The 22,042-nt window shown below is 30.6% G+C and overlaps 1 protein-coding gene across 1 annotated transcript in view; it reads left to right on the top strand.

Annotated features, from left to right (window-relative positions):
- The window catches only part of LOC126886822 (acyl-CoA:lysophosphatidylglycerol acyltransferase 1-like), a 57,598-nt gene that overhangs the window by 25,018 nt on the left and 10,538 nt on the right, over window positions 1-22,042 (top strand). Inside the window, exons 2-3 of the mRNA XM_050653886.1 lie at window positions 5,311-5,519; window positions 18,007-18,221. Coding sequence (XP_050509843.1) covers window positions 5,311-5,519; window positions 18,007-18,221 — 424 coding nt within the window. The remainder of the gene's footprint in view (window positions 1-5,310; window positions 5,520-18,006; window positions 18,222-22,042) is intronic.

Below are 22,042 nucleotides of genomic sequence, written 5' to 3'. Positions count from 1 at the left end.
AAGTTATTATTATCAAAATTAAAGCTAATAAAAAATGAAACAAACCCCTTACTACAAAAACCTTTTAATGTTAACTAAAATTGAGTTATAGGTAATTGAATGTATATTTTTTTCGGCGAGTAAAAAACTAAAAAAAAGTATTTAAGCTGAAATAACGGGAAATTGATGCATCTTATAACATAAACTTATTAAACATTTGTCAAAGTACGTAAAAATATCTGTTAAATGAGCCCCCGAATATGTTAATAGCGTGAAAATTTACGCTACAAAATTTTTTCAAAATTTATCTTTTAAAAATTTTTCCAAAAAATGTTATTGTTTTTTTTAATAACTCCGTTCGTCTTTAAGATATCAGGTTTATCTAAAAACTGTTTGAAAGTTAATTCCAAGTGCTATTTAAGTACGTTAAAACTAATCTTTTAAACCCCTTACTTTTTTAAAAATAAAAGGTTAAACGACCCCGGTTGCATGGTTCCCACAGCAAAATTTATGATTTAAACGTTTCTATCTCAGTTATTTTTTACCCTATAGAAATAGCAAAACAGGTAAAATATTTGGCATAGAAAAAACTAAAATTTGGTTATGTATAATGTTTTACGTATATTGAGTATTTTTGGAGTTATTATCAAAAGAATATGAGAATTACAAGAATTTTAAAAATTATGATTTTGTTAAATTATATCTTTTTTTTTCAAAAACATGCATTCTAAACCGGTCCAAATTATTGAACACATTACTTATGCTAATATAAAGAAGTTCTTGTAAGGATTACTATAAATTTTAATTTTTGTGGAAATGGCGTATATTTTATTTTTCACTTTTTCCTAAAAAATTCGAAACGGTTCTTTTATTTTCATTATAACTTGCCTAATTTTGACGCTATTACATTGTGCTGAAGCTCATTTGATAGGTATTCCGAAGTACTGTGGCAAATGTTTAGCAGGAATATTTTATATATTGCATCGTTTTCCCGTTATTTAAGCTTGAATACTTAGATTTTAGTACTCGTCGAAAAAAATACACATTCAATTGCCAATCACTCACTTTGAACTAACATTAATTTAGTTCTTTGTGTGAGGAATGTATTCAATTTTTTATTATCTTTAATTTCAGTTATTATAACTTTTTTGTAAAAGCTTATAGTTTTTGATTTATACGTGAAAAACCGATTTAAAACATGCATTTTTTTACGAAAAAATAAAATCTTTGGTCTTTAATAACTCAAAAAGTGTTGATTTAATTTAATAACTTTATATAACAAACTTTGCTTATAATTTGTCCCTCTATCGACTTATGGTATTATTTTTAATAAAATAATTTTCACCCCCTAGAAGGGGTGGCATCCACCCCCAGGGTAAAAGCGCAAGTTGGCATCATGTCACCTTTGTTTCTTGAGGTATCCTCTAATTACTCACCAATTTTCATGAAAATCGATGGAGGTTCAACGAAATCTGAGGTGAAAACCTTCAGTGACTGCACTATTGATACAATCTGCCAATATAAGAGGCTGGAACCTTTACCAGACTAGAATATAATCAATATTATGTACTACCATAATCCAGAAATTCCAAGGTTTTAGTTACGTTTCACGAATATTTGACTGTTTTGGATTCTCGTTAGACACTCGATTTTAAGTATTACAGCATTAATACCAAGTTATTTACAGTAAATCCTTTTGATAATATGTATAATGTGTACTGCACAATTTGGACATGAACATAGATTCTCAAGTTTCGACATCAGTACAATAAACAATCATTTATGTGAAATTAAAATGTCATGATTTTCATATAAATTAAAAACCATTAAAATAACAATAAAATATAGATATTTATAAAATATGTACACAACATGTGATTACGTTAATAATTACAATAATTTCCTGATTCCGTTAATAATGAAATTATTCATGTTTATTTAAATAAAAATAATTCTGAATAGAAGCATTTTACATTTACTGAAAAAGGAACTGACCAGGACAGATCTATGAAAAGACGAGTATTTTTTCAGAAAAAGTAGTGTGATAACTTCAATAATAATAATCGAAAAGAAAACACCGTTTTTTCTACTATTCTTGCTTATAACTTTAAAATGATTAAATCCAAATCGATACAAGTTTAAAAAGGGGCGATAAACCCTTTTCTTATTCAATGATTTTCAACCACTTCTTACATTGTAGTATTTAGATTACTGTTACGGGGACCTGATGATGCTGTGCATATTATAGACAGCGAAACCGGTGGTCCAGAGTGAATAGCTTGATTGTGAGAACGTCTTTTATTTAATTACTCACTTAGATTGCACCTAGGACCTTCATAATTCTCCTAAAAAATGATTTAATTATACATTAATATGATAATAATTTAATTTATATTAACATGAAACTGGTATAAATAGTCTTAAATTTTATATTAGAAATTCTGTATTTGTAAGCTACTATTCAGGTTGTCAAGCGTTGTTGTAAAAATAGCTTTTTTGGTGTATTAGTGGTGTTTATCTGTGACAAATGTTAATGAATACAAGCGGTACTTATACTAATTTTTTAATTATTCATTGTCACCTGTTTTTGGAATAGTTAATAGATTCATGATTCATATGGATATAGTCCTAGAATAATTAAAAGATATACAAATTCGAGTACTAATGAATATTTAAATGGTACCACAAATCGGACCTACAGCGAAACATTATGAGTAACGAAAATTTTTGTCTTACTGTATATTTTATTTTACCAAGAAACTAATGCTTAAGAACACTGAAGCGAAAGTTCCTTAAAAGGTACTCTAGGTACCTTACCTAGTCCTATTCACATTTTGAGTACTAGGAATCAAAAATTCGTTGAATTTTTACCTAGATAAATTGACTGTGGAATACATGTTTTAGATTCCCCCTTGTCTATTATTTTATCGTCCTGATGGCTCGTAAATTGTAAGATGTTAGTATTATCTCGTCTGGGGTCTCAGTCTCTTGAGTCCCTGCAGACACACACTGTTCACTGCAATACTCCAATGCAGTATTATATACAGATTATTTTAGTACATAACGTACTTAATTCTGCTTAAACTTTTGTTCCTGGTTTGCTCTGCTCATTGTTTCAAATACTTATAAAATTGTTAAGCAAAAGCAGGTCTTAATTTGAAGTTCAGTATTGATGGTAAAACTCAGAGGTGCAATAGATATGAACCTGTTTCTTAATATTTTTTTTACTTTTAGGGGAGTGCATATAGATTTTCACTTCGGAAAAAATCAAACAAGATAGAACTTTTTGTAATTTCATTAAGAAATGTTTAATAAACAACATATCAAAAAGTTCTACTCGAGAAGTAGGTGCTTCATTTTTTATTAAACAAATGAACTACGAAATTAGATGTTTTTTTAAATAACTCCGAAAATATAAATTTTAGAAAAAAACTGACAAATTCAGAAAATTTTACAAAAAAACCTTTTATAAAGAATTTTCTAAAATTAAATCTGTATCTTCTATAATTTTTTATTTATAACGCTAAAGTCACCCTTTTCACAAACATTGGCGCACTGTAAACTAACGTACAGCGAAGTGCACGGTTGAGTTATTTTAATGTAATTCTTTAACTAATGGATCTAATGAAATTTTACAAATTGAACATGAAAGAAGAATAATTAAGCTATCTTATGGTTATAATAGAAAGAAATAAAATATATGGGCATAAGTATGGTGTGGGCGGAAAGTGAGCCTTACATGGATTTTGTTTAAAAACGATTTAAAAATGTGTAACTAATACAGCTTTTCTTATAAAACTCTCAGTTTTGCACAACTTACCTTTCAAGCATCTTACTAAATGATGTTTCATTCAAAAAAAATCTCAAAAGTTTAATTCAAATGATATGACGTCTCAAAAAATGTAATTTTTGAAATCTTCGTAGTTTTATAGAATTACCACCACTTTAAGACGGTATTACTCAAGTTTGAACAGATTTATTACAGTTTTATAAGTGCTTTCTTAAAGCTTAGGATGTAATCTTTAAAATGCACTAAATTATTTTACTTTAGGAATGAAATAAACTATTTCTTTTAAGAAAATTAAGAAATTTAACAAAAATGTAATTAACCGAATTAACCGAAAATTACCTGCTAAAAAAATGTTTATACAAAGTGATCAAAACTTTTTTCTGTAAAACTTACCTAACTTACCTTTTTAATAATAAGTTTCAACAATAATAAATGTTCAGCAAGAAAAATTTTTTTAGCTCTTATACAGTATGTCTGCGTAACTTAAAACCTATTGATAACTTTTTTATTATCAGTTTTACGAAAAAAAGTTATTCATTATAAAATACTCTGTATCGTATATAATCTAAGATGCAATAATCAAATATCAAATTTAATTAATGTTATACGAGGTATGTCAAAAAATATGAATTTCACTCAAGAGTAAAGTACCTTTACATTTCACAGTATCGAAAATTATTGTTAAGAAAAGTTTTATCTTAGATTTTAGATCAGGGAGAGCATTTTATGAAGAATAACTTTTTTTTGTAAAAGTGATAATAAAATAGTTATCATAATTGAAATAAAATGATGATGAGTATCCGTAATTTGAGAAAAAATTGAATTTTTTTTTCGATTAGAATGATGTAATTGTATATTTAGACATAGTTTCTAATTTAAAACAACTTTTCATAAAAGCATTTTTTGATATTCTGGAATATAAACATACTTACTCTTTAACGAAATTCATAATTTTGACATAACTCGTATAAAATTGATAAAATTTGATATCTGATGGTTGATTTTTAGATTTTTGACTATCCAGAGCATTTCATTAGGAATAACTTTTTTTCGTAAAATTGATAATAAAAAAGTTTTCCATGTGGTTCCTAGCTACGCAGACACACTGTATAAGAATTTTCAAATTGCAATGCCATATTCGGATTCAGCATAATCAAAAACAAAATAAAAACATATTTGATCAAAGTAAAATGATGAATTTAACGATATTTTTAAAATTATTTATACAAAACAATTGTTATTGTTTACACAATTAATAAACAATTAGCGGCCAAATCTGGGAGTAGAACTTTTTACTTTAACATGTATATAAACTAACAAAAAAAGTTTTAGAAAAATATAAGCTTGTTTGAATTTTTCCGAAACAATGCATGTTTTCGTTCTAATTGCACTCCCCTATTTTAAGAGAAAATGATTTATTTCTGTGTTTGTTTTGCGATGGATTTATTTCGCGATGGATAATTTTATAATATATACATAGTTTTAATTCAGTATCACCCACTAGCAAATTTTAATACATATATTTTTTTTCTATTTTTCAGTAATTGGTACAAAATACCAAGAAGTATCCTAAGGCTGTGTTTTATTCTCGTAAACAATTTGTATTGTATACCTACGTATGTAATGTGGATGATCCTTTTGTTACCACTTAGAAAAGTTAATCCAGATATTTATTATAAAATAGAAGGCCAGTTTTTCCATTGGCTTCTCTCCGTGGTAACCCTGTGGAGTTATAGTGCGGGATATGACAGTAAGTTAATTTTTTTTTCAATTTGGTGATATCTATAAAACTAATTTCAGATTCAAGTTTCATTTAAGGGCAGGGAGGAGTATGGTTTGAAAATTTTGAAATTTTCGACATTTTGTATTATTTTTAACGAAAGTATACAACTTCAAGAATACTTTCTCAAAATTTCAGATTGATCGGAGCAAAATTACCGGAAATACAGCATGTTTAATATCCATACCTTCGACTCGCTTTGCAGCAGCTTAGCGCCAGCGCTCTTGAGAGTAGTGAAAAACGATTAACATCAGTTCCCCTTCTCTTTGGTAAATTACTTTGCAATTCAAAAACATATTCCGGTTTGCATCACTTTACCATTTGATAGACACAAACGAAAATAATAGTTGTCAAAGTAAACGCGTTTTTCTCAAAACTGTTGTTTTCAAAGGCGGTGGTATATATGACATTTCGGTAGTACAAAAAAAAATAATTAATGCTCTTTTATAATGCGACCGAAACTAGAAGAAGCCGTAAATCTGATAAAAATGATACACAAGGTCTATTTGATATTAAGAGATCTTTGCTAGAGCTGCATTCCGTAAAAATGGAAATCCCGATTCCCGGGAATCCTTACAGATTTCCCGGGATTTTTTAAATATTTTATTTTAAATTATGAGTGGAGATACCAAAGAATACATATCTACCAGGTAGTTAGGTATTCTTTGGAGATACTAACTCACAATGAATAAATGATTCTGATACAATAATTATCTATGTCTGCTTAATAATCATGTAAAGTAAATCATTCCACTTAAAATATTTATTTTTCAATTATATTTTAAACATTTCAATTTTGGCGTTAAATCAGAATGTATCATATCAGTCAGCATAAATATTCTTTTGTTTATGCGACGATCTGATTCATTTGGAAGCATCCAGAATAATAACATAAATATTTATTTGGAATTCAAATTATGTTTATGAAGAATTAGTATTCTTTTTCTCATGATCATCTTTCAGTGCGTCACAGTTTTTCGATTTCTTTCTAACGCATTAAATTGTATGTGACAGAAAAAAGGCACGTCGGTGATTACTTTGGTAATTATTCTAGTTCGGTGTTTATTCTAGTTGTCGATAGATGGCGCCATAATAAAAAAAAATATTTTTTTTTATTAAATAATAATATTACAAATATAATCTGTATAATTTATAAGACTATACAAATCAAAGAAAATACCATTTTATAAATACAAGAAACACATTTGATTTGTTTTTATTCCCAATTGAAAATAAAATCTGACAACTGTCAGATTTAACTAAAATGTCATGTTAGAATAAATGTCATAAATGTGTATTATCATGGACTTACCCTTTTTCCTATCATTTGTTACGCACTGAAAAATGCTCATGAAAAGGACAATACGTAGGAAATTTAATACGTTATTATATTGGTGCTAATCAGCTGACCGGACGTTTAAAAAAATGACCTCCACTAAAAAGCACCAGACCTACATCAACAGAAAATGCGTTTTCAACTTCAGCAAATTTCTGTACAAACAAGTCAGCCTAAAAGATGAAATTCTCAACAATTTATGTTTCTTTAAAATATAAATTGTAATAATAATAATAAAACAAAGAAAATTCAGATTGAACACAAATTTATAATTTTTCTACATATTTTTAAAATTTTCTTTAAAACGTTGAATTTGCTTTTTAATGTTTGAATTTTTCTAAACTTTTTTAAATCGTAATCAAATTTATACGTTTTTATACTAATTGCATTGAAAAATTAAAAGAAAAACAATTTCTTCTTTTTAAAAAATCCACGAGGAAAAAATTTCCTGTAGTTGGCTGTATACCGTTTATTACAAAAAACCATGAAATCCTTTATAAAAGGTATATTTGTTAAAATCCCTATACAGGGCTACATCATAAAACAAACAGAACTAGTTTTCAATCGGTTGACCGATCATCATCAGTGTTTCTTGAATCAAACATGCTAACCACCAAAGTAAAAATATTGGGGTAAAAACCCTTTAAAATTAATCCGTCATAGGAACATATAAAAATGATGTGACTTTACACATGGATGTATAAAATATCCAAAGTTTCACGCTCGAGGTACCATTGAGCTAAATTTGACTTGTTCACATCATAGCTGTGTGGAAGCAAGCTTGCTTGCTTGCTTCCACACAGCCATGATGTGAACAAGTCAAATTTAAGTTAATTTTAAAATAGTTAAAAATAATTAATAAAAGTTCCTTGTTACTTATCCGATTTGTCCAATATATTTTCAATATTCGTCTGAGGTATCTCTTCACAAATGTTTGAACCTTTTATCTAATCTTTTTCTCTAATTTCCAAATTTCTGCTGCATATAGCAAAATGCTCTTTCCATTTGTATTAAATATCCTGATTTTGGTTTTGGTTGTTAATTTATTGGACTCCCATGTTTTCTTCAGCAAAATAGAACGCATGCTGGGCTTTAGTTATCCTTTCATTTATTTCTTCTTCTATTCCACCGCTAGCGTCCATTATGCTTCCCAGATAGCAAAACTTCTGTACATTTTGTACTTCTTCTCCTTCAATGAATATCCCCATTTCTCTTTCTGTATTTATCTTAATAAGTTTGGTTTTTTGTGTTAATCTCTAATCCTATTTTTCTTGCTTCTTTTGTCACCTTTTCTGTTTTTTTTTTCTGCATATGTTGTCTTTTTTCGGACACCAGACATGTATCGTCCGCAAAGTCTAGAACTCTAGATCTTCAAGCTAACCGAAAGCATTCCATCTAATTCCTGTTTTATTTTTCGTTGCTTTCTTCATGACCCAGTCGATTAAGATTATTATAGATTTAATAACACTTATGCCGGATTTATATTTAGCTATTGCCACTGCTGCTATCGTTGACGGAAATATTGCCCGAAATATGATATCGACGCGAGTGAGGTGTTCACATCAGTTCCTAGCCAATGTCCTCACAACTCATTACCGAACGACTCACAAGAAAGGAATGTGACAACAGCATCGTCTTGTTCCCTTACTCACTTGCCGCTTTTCCGGCGGCAAGTGAGAGAGTGAGTAGCTGAATGTAAATACCCACTCGTATTCGCGCTGCCTCTCCTTTGACTTCCGCCACAAAAACCGAATCTTTGGGTATGTAGGTGCAATGGAAGTAGCATGACGAGCAGCAACGCGAGTGAGCTATTTACACATTCACGCTGCCCACTTCCCTTCCCAATTTCCTGTCCAAGAGGACTGAGTATAAATGCGGTATTAAACCATGTTACCCTGTATATACAAAGAGAAACATAATATTTATAAAATCTGTGCAGTGACCACACCATCAAACCCAATAAATATACCAAACAGAAAATTATCTAAATTCTATGAAATGAGGATAAACTACATATTTATACAGTAATTTTGTAAATGAGCTTTGAATTGCAAAGCACATAATACAAAGATAACCTTTGGTAATATCGATAGATTACTCATTGTAATTATTTTAGATTTTTGTTTTAATTTCTATGATAAGTAAGGTTAACTTTTTATTTATGTAAATAAAGACGCAAAACAGTGTACGCCTAATTAATTTTGAAAATTTCCTTAATGCATGTACAAAAATAATAGCTAGAGAATTACTTATAACGTCACGCCAGTACTGATAAGAAAAAAGCAAAAGCGATCCCAAGGAAAAAATTCTTTTACGAAATGTTAAGTAATAAAATGCTAATGGTAAGCATGGAAGCAGCGAATTTTTATTTGATTGTAAAGTCCAGAGAGATTTTACCGCCAAAAGTCATACGATCAAGCTAAATTTTGCTAAGAATGGTAATTTTGGACCCCAAAAAAGATGCAAAATGTTTCCCAATCATATACCGGGCTTAACTCTGAGACTCTAGTAGAGAGAAAAACGGAAAACATCGATTTACCAAGAATCTGTACGCCATAGAAAAAAATGTTTCAAACAAGAAATGTAGCTGAGAGAATTTTAAACAAAAATATTTATTAGTACTTTTTGTGTAGAATTGCCCAAATAAAATGTTTTATTTGCTTAGTATTTTTAAATGTATCACCCTGTATTTTATATCACCATCATAAACTGAACTCAATGTAGTTTAACTTGTCCTGTATTGCATTTTCAATTTACGAACAATACCTTCATAACAACCTTATTTTAATGATATTTCGAACATTTCGAACACCTCCTACAATATAAATAACAATTTGATTGAATTTTTTATGTTTCTTCTGTTGTTTTGATGTTTTTGTAAATACATACAAAGATACAATAAAAAAAAAATAATAAACTTAATTCATGAAATACCTCTTTTTGGGATGCATTTAAAAATATTGAACAACTAATGAATTTATGTTTTGATTACTTAATATTGGATTTAAAGAGTACTTATTAGAAAACTAATATTCTTCATTTTTAAATAATATAGCATTATAAATACTATTAAATTAAAAGTGTATTACAAAAATCAATTATTTTTATGGAATTTCATAATCATAATTTAAAATATAATGGCTACAACAGATCGTTGGTGATTTTCATTCAAAGATTATAACTTACTACATAACCTGTATAACACAAAATAACTTTGTATTCTCGTAACGAAGAAGTGAAGCTGATTTTAAATTTGAAATTTAATGACTTGTATTTGAAATACAGGTCATTAAAAAAGAGTATCGTGATGCGGTACAGTGCTATGGAAGACCCTGTATATTTGCGCCTCCTATTTATGTTCATAACTCATTTTGGCATAATCCTGTTTCTACACAGACCGGCACGAAAAACGGGCGTCCCACAAAATTTTTTGTCTCGAATTTCCTAAACCTGTTGTCCGATTTAAGTGATTTGTTAATATGTTATTGCATTATTCTTTAACAATATCGGTGTAATAATATTGTTGCTAGACAGGTAAATTGTCATTGTATACCGGGTGTACCAATCAAACGTTTTTTTTTTCAAAGTGTACCACAACCTGTGGAATATTCTAGAATTTATAAAATACTGAAATTAAAACCCAACTATAGCTTCAGGTTTTCTTAACATTCTGTTTTTTTTAAGTGAAAACTTCTTTAGGGACGTTGTGCGATTTTTGGATAGGAGAAAAGCATTGAAGCGACTGTCATCGCTTATGCTATATATTATTTGTATGTATATGTTACAGTTCAAGTTGATTCTCAGTTAGAGTTGACTCCAACTAGTTGGAGTGAACTCCAACTGAAACGAGCAGTAAAAGTTGATTTTAAAAATTTAAATCAACTTTTACTAGTTGGAGTTGACTCTTCCTGAATCGATTCAGTAAATGTTGATTATACGAGAATCTAAGTGCATTTTTGATGAGTGTGCGTTTCTTTGTTTTGACCGTTTCAACTACTTATTAGTATAGTCTGTAACGTCGCCCCCGTTAGGTAATTATTCTGATTTGATTTTTTGCACAAACTTACTCAAAGAAATACATCCGTATAACAATCCTTATAACAAATACACAGGGTGTCACGCGGTACCGCGGTCGAAAAATTGTTTAATAGTTATTTATGTACCAAGTCAGTAAAGTGGCTATTTATCGAACGAGTCTGATATTACGAGCAGAGGAAGCGAAGCGAGCCAAAATAACCATTTTAAGGTTTAATAACTCGGATAATTATTATGATTATTTCATTCATAGGAGATTCTGACCAATAGAAAGCTACAGAAATCTGAATTAAATCGATAATTTTTGATAATCTCCCGTCGTTAAGTATATTACGTCAGATGCCCTTCGTTGCTACGAAAAAATACATTCAGTGACATTAATGACAATTAATGTTTTAAAAATTATAAAAGTGATGACTTTCAATCGTCAAATATTTATAAAAACTGTGTGTTTAATGGTACTTACATAAATAAATTACAATAAAATTTTGGTTTTGAACAGTTTTATTCATGAAATAATCGCAACAAATTGCACTCGACCTCTGAAATTAATATAGAATTTTTGCTCTCGTGACACTTTGACATAATTTCACTCGCCTTCGGCTCGTGAAATTAAAACTGTCAAAGTGCCACTCGGGAAAAATTCAATAATTTCAGAGCTCTTGTGCAATTACTACTGAAAGTCGAGCGAGCGGCCGTGGAGTAACGGCATAATCTCTGGCCTCATACGCCAGTGCACGTGGGTTCGAGCCCTGCCAAAGACAAACCATTTTCATTTCCAATAATGACACGAGCCGTCTCACCTTGCCTCGGAGAGCACGTTAAGCGGTCGGTCCCCCTGGGTTAGGGTACATCAACACTAGTTACTTGAAACAGGGTTAAAGATGTAATTGGCGCCGGAACTGTCTGAAAGGCAAAAATGCCATACAATATTATACATTATGAAAGTCAGAAACTAAAAAAATCAAAGATTAAAGCTACCTCTATAAGATCCTGAAGAAATTTTTGTCATTATTTCCATTAATAAGATATTATTTTTAATTATCAACAATGTGAGTGCGAATGAGATTCACCATTGGACGGCCGGAATGGTGCATCTCTTTAGCACTCACCATTGACTGCCGCCTAATACGCACTTAGCTCTCATTGTTAATAATTAAAGATAACAGCTTAGTAATAAAATAGTGACTAAAATTTCTGCTGGATCTTGTAGAGGGGGCTATAAACTTTTATTTGGTCACTTTCTGACTTTCATATTAATGGATTTTAACCGAGTTATTAAGCCTTGAAAATGGCTATTTTCGCATTTTTCAAATTTTAAATCGCGTATAACTCTTTACAGTACAACAATCAATTTTAGAGAAAAATCACAAAATACCTTTTTTTGCTCAGAATAACCCAAATGATCTAAAAAAAAATTATTCGAAGTGAAGAAATTATTTTTGTGAATTTGCCTAAAAAAAATTGTTTAAACAATTTATCGATCAAGGTACTGCCTGGCACCCAGTAGATTTGTTACAAGGAGCTCTTTTTGATCAAGTTTGTGCAAAAAATTCGAATCGGAGTAATTTACCTAACGGGGGCGACGATACAGCCTAGACTAATTTGAACATATTCAGTAACATTTAATTTCTAGAATCGGCTGTTTGTGTGAATCAGAATCAACTTTTACTAAATGGCATTGGGAAGAGTATACTTTTCCTAGTTGGAGTCTACTTTTACTAGTAAATGTTGAATATAAATCTTCATTTTATATTTATAATCAACTTTTACTGAAATCAGCCGTTAGAGTTGACTCCAACTAGTTGGAGTCAACTCCAACTGGATAATCAACTTGAACTGTAACATATATATAAATTGTATAGAAGTATTTAAATTTAAAATAAATGTAAAACCTATTTTACGATCGGGAAAAAGGATTTATTTCGCGACCGTCATCTCTTCAGCGAAATAAATTGAGTACGTATCTATATTATGTATATGTATACATAAATTGTATAGAAGTATTTAAAATAAAATAAATGTAAAACCTATTTTTGGATGGGAAAAAAGGATTTATTTCGCGACCGTCATCTCTTCGACTAAATAAATTTTGTACGTATATTTATTGAAGTGAAAACTTCTTTAGGGACGTTGTGCACTTTTTGGATGGGAAAATATATTAAATTGGCGACCGTCATCGCTTAGAAGAAATAAATTTTTGAAGTGAAAACTTCTTGAGGGACGTTGTGCACTTTCTGGATGGGGAAAAAACAGGGCGTTTCTAAATAAGTGCGACAAACTTTAAGGGACAATTCTGCATGAAAAAATAATGACCGTTTGCTTGATAAACATATATGTCTGCAAATGATTCGTTTCCGAGATACGGGATGTTGAATTTTTTCTTACAAACTGGCGATTTATTTATTACTCTAAAAACGTCTGAGATATGCAAATGAAATTTGGTAGGTTTTAAGAAGTAGTTATTGCGCATTTTTGACATATAATTAAGAATTTTAAATTCGTCATTGGCGTGCATCCGGGTAATATCCAACCGTCCTGATTCTTTTCATACACCCTGTATAATATGATATAAAATATTGAACCAAAATATTGACAAAAGTTAAATACAACTTTATTTTTGGTTAATGCGTTGAATAGTCAAGGTATTTAGCTTTTGTTTAGTAAACTGGAATGATTCATTGTTTACTAGAGTGAGAAGGTGGAGAATGAAGACTACTTTATATTGTAGTTGGTACTTAATTATTTAATCCGTGAAAACGACTCTATACTAGCTTAAGAGCCATGGGAAAAGTTATAAATCTTTTATTTGCGTGTGGTTCACAATGGCGAAATATTTATTACATTTTGTAAATGCTTTGTACTTCCGTTTTAAAAGTTAGGTTGAAGTATTTTATTATTGTAAGTTTATAGGGGTTTCTATAATTTATGTGGAAATAATTATTCTAAAGGTAATTTAAATCTTCTGCGTAAATTTAAGTAACACAATTTAGTTATTTAATTAAAAATAATTTAGGTAGGCGGAGCCACCAAACGACTTAGTTTAGTAGGCATCGTTGCCAATTCTATTGCTTTACCAGTAGATTAACTGTTTTCGTCATTGGCATCCCTGTTTTCTGTTTTAGTTGATAAATAATTATAATAGAAAAAAAAAAACAGAAAATACTGTAGAACGAAACGAGAAAAATTTTGGTTAATCACTTAAGCTCGAAACTCTTTTTTGATGTCACCTATCACACTTCAGCTAATTAATCAATTGTGGGACACTCTGCATTAGGCAACCTAATTGACACCAGTGCCTTGGTTACATCTTCTTCTTGTAGTGCCTATTCGCTTCGGATGTTGGTGACCATCATGGCGATCTGAATTTTGCACACTGCTGCACTAAGATTTCTGGTTGTTGTGTTGAACCACGTACGTAAATTTTTCAGTCAGGAAATCAGGATCAGCCTTCCTGATCCGCGTTTTGCGTTTTCCTTCTACTTTTCCCTGTAAAATTAGTTGCAGCTGTCATATATCTTGCTGTTCCTCATGACGTGACCGAGGTATTCGATTTTGGCTATTTTTATTGATCAACAGCTCTTTTTCTTTTTGTATTCTGAATAAAACACCCCGATTAGTAACGTGGTCGATATAACATATATACAGTCGGAAAAATTAAAGAATTAGCCCGATCAAAGAACAATCTGACCCCAAAAAAAATAAAGGAAGGATGAAAATTTGGGAATAGGTAGTTGAAATTGTCTATTTTTATATAAGAAAAAGTTTACAATTCAACATCCCCTCCATTTTTCAAAAATAGAGGGGAATACCCCCTCTCGAAGGTGAAAAATATACATTCAAAATAAGTCCGGAATTAGATAAAATTACTAATTCTAAGCAACTTTTGTTCTATAGAGTTTTATCCCTAAGTCAATACTTTTCGAGTTATTTGCAAGTGAATATGTTCATTTTTAACAGAAAAAAAAAACATGTTTTGGACGGTTTTTCGGAGATAACTCAAAAAGTAAGTATTTCGGCGAAAAAAATATTCTGAGCAAAAATATAGCTTATAAAAAACTGAAAAAAATGGTGTATGCTTGAGGTCTGTAGACCCAGTAGAATCAGAGTTGTAGCTAATGAAAAGTAGGTTCTTCATAAAATTCCAAATCGAATATTTCAATGTGAAATAACCCAAAAACTAAGCACTTTTTGGGGAAATTCATTTCAACTTTTTTAAAGTGTTTAAAAAAAGGATTATTTTTGTTTTTTAAAAAAACTTGTAATATTAAAAGTAAGTGAATTACGCTCAAAATATTGTTGGTCCCTTTTATTTTTTGATAACAAAATCGCGAAAATCACCCCCTAATTAGCATCACAAATAAATTTTATCATTACCACTTCACAAGTTACTTTGCTTATGTATTATTTATATGATCTGTAAGTTTCATCGGTTCAAAGTGCTTATTTTTGAAAAAGCTGTAGTTAAAATGGCATGAACGAGTAACTAATCACAAGTTTAGGCAAATTTTGAACAGCCATAGCATAACCAATTTTAGTAGGTACATATAATAAGAAAACTAAAAAGGAAAAATATTCAGAAAAGCAAAACATACATTACTCTTTGAGATTTTTGTGTATTATTATTATTAGACTAATAATTTTTAAGTTGCAGTAAAACCTCCGTTATCCGAAATAATTGGGGGAGAGGCCGTTTCGGATAACCAGAATTTCGGTTAAAAATTACATTGTTTTTTGTATTCTTCTTGTATCAAATGACATAGAATTCGTGGTCAAAGTTGGCAAACGCATTGTTGTATATTATTTAGTTGTATTATTTAGTTGTGTATTAAAGTAATGTTTACGATGTTGACAAATTAACATCGAATTGTTTCCATTTTGCGATAAAAATTTACTTTTTGGCAACATTATTCAAACTGTCAGCGGTTTCGGTTAAACGATGTTTCGGTTAAAAAGTTTTCGGATAACGGAGGTTTTACTGTAATTAAAAAAATGTTTTATTTTAAACCCAATTTTTTTCAAAACTGAGCACTTTGAACCAATGAAACTTATAGATAATATAAACAATACATAACTAAAGTAACTTGTGAAGCGGTTACGATTAATTTTATTTGGGAAGCTAATTAGTGGGTGATTTTCGCGATTTTTGTACCAAAAAATAAAAGGGACCAACAATATTTTGAGCGTAACTCACTTATTTTTAATGTTAAAAATTTTTTTAAAAAACAAAAATAAACCTTTTTTTTAAACACTTTAAAAAAGTTGTAATGAATTTTCCCCGAAAAGTGCTCTGTTTTTTGGTTATTTCACATTGAAATATTCGATTTGGAATTTGACGAAGAAGAACCTACTTTTCATTAGCTACAACTCTGCTTATACTGGGTCTGCAGACCTCACGCGTACACCATTTTTTTTTCAATTTTTTATAAGCTATATTTTTACTAAGAATATTTTTTTGGCTAGAGTACTTACTTTTTGAGTTATTTGCGAAAAACCGTCCATAAACATGTGTTTTTTTGTTAAAAATGAACATCTTCACTCGCAAATAACTCGAAAAGTATTGATTTAGTAAAAAAACTCTATAGAACAAAAGTTGCTTAGAATTAGTCATTTTATCCAATTCCGGGCCTATTTTGAACGTATGTTTTTTCACTCACGAAAAAATATTTTTCACCCGTATTTCCCAATTTTTGTAAAATGGAGGGGATGTATAATTGTAAACTTTTTTATAATAATAGAAAATTTCAACTACCTATTTTACAATTTTCATCCTTCCTTTATTTTTTTGGAGGTTTTCGTAAAATTTTGTGTTCCCTTATCGTGCTAAATACCCATAAACGATCACATCAATCACTTATTTTGTATTTGCTGTCTTTTTCAATAAATAGCAAACGTTTGTTATAGAAAAAGATGGCAAATACAAAATAAGTGATTGATGTGATCGTTCATGGGTATTCTTTCATTTTTCCGACTGTATTCAGGATTCGACGATAAAGCCATCTTTCGAAAGCCTCAATTTTTTTGCAGGTGGAGTCTATGAGAGTCCACGACTCCGAACAAAAATATAGGAATGATATAACATTGTATTAACCCTTAGTATTAACCTAATTTTAAATATTGTCTTCTTGTCTTACTACTCGAACAAAGCTGAATTTTTCTGTGTCTTCGTGTAGTCATATACTTGATTGTAGCGTTCTCATATATGTTTTTAATTAATGACGTGTACCTGTAGTATATTCGGCTTTGATTTAGGGCTCCCAGTACTATTTCAAACTCTACAGAATGGTACCCCGTCAAAATAGCCCCGTTAAAAAAGCTCCGACAAAATAGCCCCGACATAATATCCCGCACATAAAATAGCTCCGACAAAATAGCCTGCAGACAAAATAGCCGCGGAATAATATCCCGCCGACAAAATAGCCCCGACAAAAAAGCTCCCTTCAGAATTCATCAAGAAATAATTCCTTAAAAATACATTTTTTCGGAAATGGTAATTATCCTCGATTCAGATGTTTATCTTAACCACATTAAATAAAAATTGTCTTTTCAGAGAACTCGAGTCCTGTCTTTCCTGTCTCTTGGAAGTTTGAACATTTAAGTTAAGCGAAAATCAATGTTAATTTATGATATAAACAATAAACATTTTTTTCTGTTTTGGGGGCCACAGTAAAATGCATTTTAAATTAAATAAATTAAATACATTCTTCTTTTTGTGTCAATTAATTTAAATTAAAAAAAGTTTTTGGACACCTTGTATAAATAATTATGTAATTGTTTATAAGAGGCTGTTTTAGCCGGGGCTATTTTAGCCGGGGCTGTTTTGACCGGGGCTATTTTGTGTGCGATCTATTTTGTCGGGGCTATTTTGTTTGCGGGCTATTTTGTCGAGGCTATTTTGTGTTCGGACTATTTTGACGGGGCTTTTTTGACGGGACTGTTTTGACCGGGCTATTTTGACGGGTCACGCTACAGAATCATACCTAATGATAAATATTGTTATGGTGTCAAACATAATGAATACAATAATACAAAGCATAATCATCGGTAAGCTTCGTCTTTCAAACTGTAAATGTCTTCTGCTTTTAGTCGTGGAGTTGGGAGATGACATAGCCCCATGCCTGAATGACAGGACACTTGTGATAGCAAACCACCAGTCTACAGCTGATGTGCCTTTACTTTTTTCTTGTTTCAACCCGAGGAAACAAGTCTTGCCTAATATCATGTGGATAATGGATAGTGTGTTTAAGTATACCAATTTTGGTGTCGTTAGCGTTTTGCATAAGGATTTTTTTATAATGTCGGTAAGTATTTTGTTTATAGATTGTAGATAGATTATAGTTTATAGATTAGCAGAAAGCATTTGACAGAGTAAAACATAACTAATTAATAACTCTAATGCAAGAAATTGGAATTGACGACAAAGATCTGAGAATTATCAGAAACATTTTTGCCGATAATCTGAATGATTTACAGATATTAACAAATCGTATAACAGAAGTCAGCAATATACAGACTAGCTCTTAACATAAAGAAGACCAAATTTATGACAGTTAGTAAAAAACCAATACTAAAACGCTCAACTTATAATCAACCAACAGAATATCGAAAGAGTCTAGCAATATACATATCTGGGTACCAATTTAAATAGCCAATGGGACCACTCAACAGAAATCAAACAGCGAATAATAAAAGCAAAAGCAGCATAAGTTATAATGAGACCCTTTTCCAACAGTCGAGACATATTAATAACACAATACCGTCTGTTGGAATGCTACATATTCACAGTTCTGCTCTACGGAATGGAAGCGTGGACACTAACTGTTGCATCTATGAATCGGATTGAAGATTTCGAAATGTGGTGTTATAGGCGCATCTTACGTATATCCTGGGTTAACCGAATTACTAATGTGGAAATCCCGCATAGAATGGGGAAAGAGCGTGAAATTCTCATGGCCATCAAAACTAAAAAATTAGAATATCTAGGACATGTAATGAGAAATCAAGAATGTTACGGCCTTCTTCAACTAATTCTCCAAGGGAAGGTCAATGGTAAAAGAGGACCGGAAAGAAGAAACATTTCCTGACTTCCAAATTTACGAAAGTGGTATAACGCGACTACCACTGAACTGTTCCGCGCTGTGGTAAACAAAGTCCAGATAGCCATGATGATCGCCAACATCCGGAATGGATAGGCACTTTGGGAAGAAGAAGTATTTTGTTACATTTATTAACTTCATTTTACTTCGTTTTCCATAAACTATTTTAATTTATTTTATTTTCATTTATTGAAGTTATACTTCTTTAGACGCGATTGGGAGTGAATTTTCATTATTCTGCGCGCATGCGCACACAGACAGTATGGCGTTTAGTTGCTAAATCTTTCAAGTTATGTATAAATATGTGCAAAAAAAGGTGTGAAAAGAATATATTAGTGTTTTTAGTAAATATATTTATTATAGTTTTGTGTCCTTTGATTTGTCTTCCTCAGGAGTAATATAACTATTATTAAAACATTTATATTTATGTATTATACTACTTCACTTCGTCTGTTTATTACCGTGAATTGTTATTATTTTCGAGACGATACAAAAACAGACCTCGTAGCATGATTGGTATAGCATTCGGCTAGAGATCGAGAGGTCTTCGAGTTCAAATCCGGACCGTTCCTATTCTTTTTTTATTTTTGGAAAGTGGTAAGCATTAAAATTAGTTTTGTATTTAAATAAAATTAAAATAAACTGTTTAAAGTATATATAAATAAATTTTATTTGGTTGAAATCATATAATAGAAGTATAACTTCTTCGTGCGTACAAGGTACACACACATTCTTTTTTTTATTTTTAATTTAATTTATTAGTATTTGACAAATTGTGTGCATTCTAAAAACAAATGTGCCTTTTAACAAATTGTATCTCATCGGTTGTAAAATTGGTGTATCTTTTTTTTTTGTCTGTGTGATCATTAATATTTGTACTTGTATTGGCAATGACATTGTTAATGAGCTATGTTGGATGTGCTCGGTTTATTGATGAGTTTTAATTTTAATATTGCATAAGTTTGTCATCGTCACGTAAACTGGTACGTGTTAAATAAAACACTAACAATTTTAATGATGTTACATTCAAACTTGTATTTCTGTGGATATTAGCGAGGATCCTATACAACAGGAATAGTTTTTTTTTTGTCTGCACATGACTCTTCCAGACCAGTTAGTGGTTTTCCAACTGATCGTTTTCATATTGGGGAACTGTCTCTCGCCGTCTTTACTACTGTATTTGTTTATTATGGTATAACTAATCTGCGTTCCACGGTCACCTTTCAGTACAGGCTCTTATGAAGAACAGTGTTGCCAAGAGATATTAATATTTACATTAAATAAATTTTAAAGTATTTTTATACCTCACTTGGTCTATTAAATTTGTCAGTATGTATGAGAAATCTTGTAAGCTGTCAAAGCAAAGGGAGTTTAGCTCGGTGGTAGCGCGTTCGACCGGAGATCGAGAGGTCCCTGGTTCGAATCCGTGTGTTATCTAACTTTTTTTTATTTTTAGTATTGTTTTAATAAAAAATTTTGGTAAGTAGTAAGTAAAAATTAGTTTAATCTTTAAATACAAATAACCTGTTGAAAGTATATTTATTTCGTTGAAATCATATAATAGAAGTATAACTTCTTACGTGCGTACAAAGTACACGTGTTAAAAAGTACATTTTTAAGCCACTCATGTGAATTGCAGAATTCGCTTCGCTCATTCTGCAAACTTTCACATGCGTGCCTTAAAATTGTACTTTTATCACTTATATCATAAATAACTATTAAATATAATATTAATCACAGGCTAATTATAATTAATATTCAAATGATATATTTTTAATATCATATAAATATCTTTCATAGTGCCTATCTATGAATTATTTAAAAATAATAAAACCCACAGATTTTCAAATCAAAATGTTTTGGACTTCTGGAATATTCTATTTAGACGGACTTTAAGTTCGTCTGCTTAAAACCGGCAATACTGAGCTGCAAGGTTCCATAAATTTTATATTGGGATATGCTGTCCATACTGCAAAGTGACTGTGGAACGCAGAATAGACCCAAATCCAGACATCCAAAGTGAAAGTTATCCTCCAACACCAAATTGTTCTATATGGTCCACATAATGTTCAGAAACAAGTCACACCGTTTTGAGCGTCGGGTTTGAGGGGAGAGGGGGCAGAAATCGATAAATTCTAGTTTTTTACGTTTTTCGTCAATATTTCTAAAACTATGCGGTTTATCATGAACAACCTTCTATACAAAAATGTTCGACATTAAATTTGAAATAAAAAAGGCCCCATGCATAATCCTTCTAAAATGAACGGTTCCAAAGTTACGGAGAAAGTATATTATAATTGGTCCAAAAAAAGGCCTAACCCAGAAATCCAAAGTAAAAGTTTTCTTCCAACACAAAATTGTTCTATATAGTCCACATATTGTTCAGTAAAAAGTTACACGAATTTGAGCGTCCGGTTTGGGGAGGAGATGGGGGAGAAGTCGATAAATTAGTAGTTGTTTTACGTTTTTCGTCAATATTTCTAAAACTATGCTTTAGCGTAAATTATGTTCTATACACAAAATGTCTACATAAAATTTAAAATAAAAAAGGTCCAATACATAATTGTTATAAAATCAACGGTTCCAGAATTACGGAGGGTGAAAAGTGGAGGTTTTCGATACTTTTTATATTTTTTGGGCAATTTATAGTATTATTACTGGTGAAAGAAATTTTTTTGTAAATAAAATTTGCTATTTCAGTGGCCGATGGTATGTTAGTGATAAGACCTCGAAGAAACGTCAACCTCACCACCCAAAATCATCATCAATTGTCCGAATAATATAAAAAGTATCGAAAACCTCCACTTTTCACCCTCCGTAATTCTGGAACCGTTTATTTTATAACAATTATGTATCGGACCTTTTTTGTTTTAAATTTTATGTGGAACATTTTTGTATAGAACATTGTTTACGCTAAAGCATAGTTTTAGAACTATTGACGAAAAACGTGAAAAATCTACTAATTCCGGACGCTCAAATTGGTGTAACTTTTTACTGAACAATATGTGGACCATATGGAACAATTT

The sequence above is a fragment of the Diabrotica virgifera genome, chromosome 6 (genome assembly GCF_917563875.1).
Source record: "Diabrotica virgifera virgifera chromosome 6, PGI_DIABVI_V3a".
In the NCBI taxonomy this organism is placed as follows: Eukaryota; Metazoa; Arthropoda; class Insecta; order Coleoptera; family Chrysomelidae; genus Diabrotica; species Diabrotica virgifera.
Note: the sequence above shows the minus strand (reverse complement) of the source record. Positions and strands in the feature narration are given on the sequence as shown.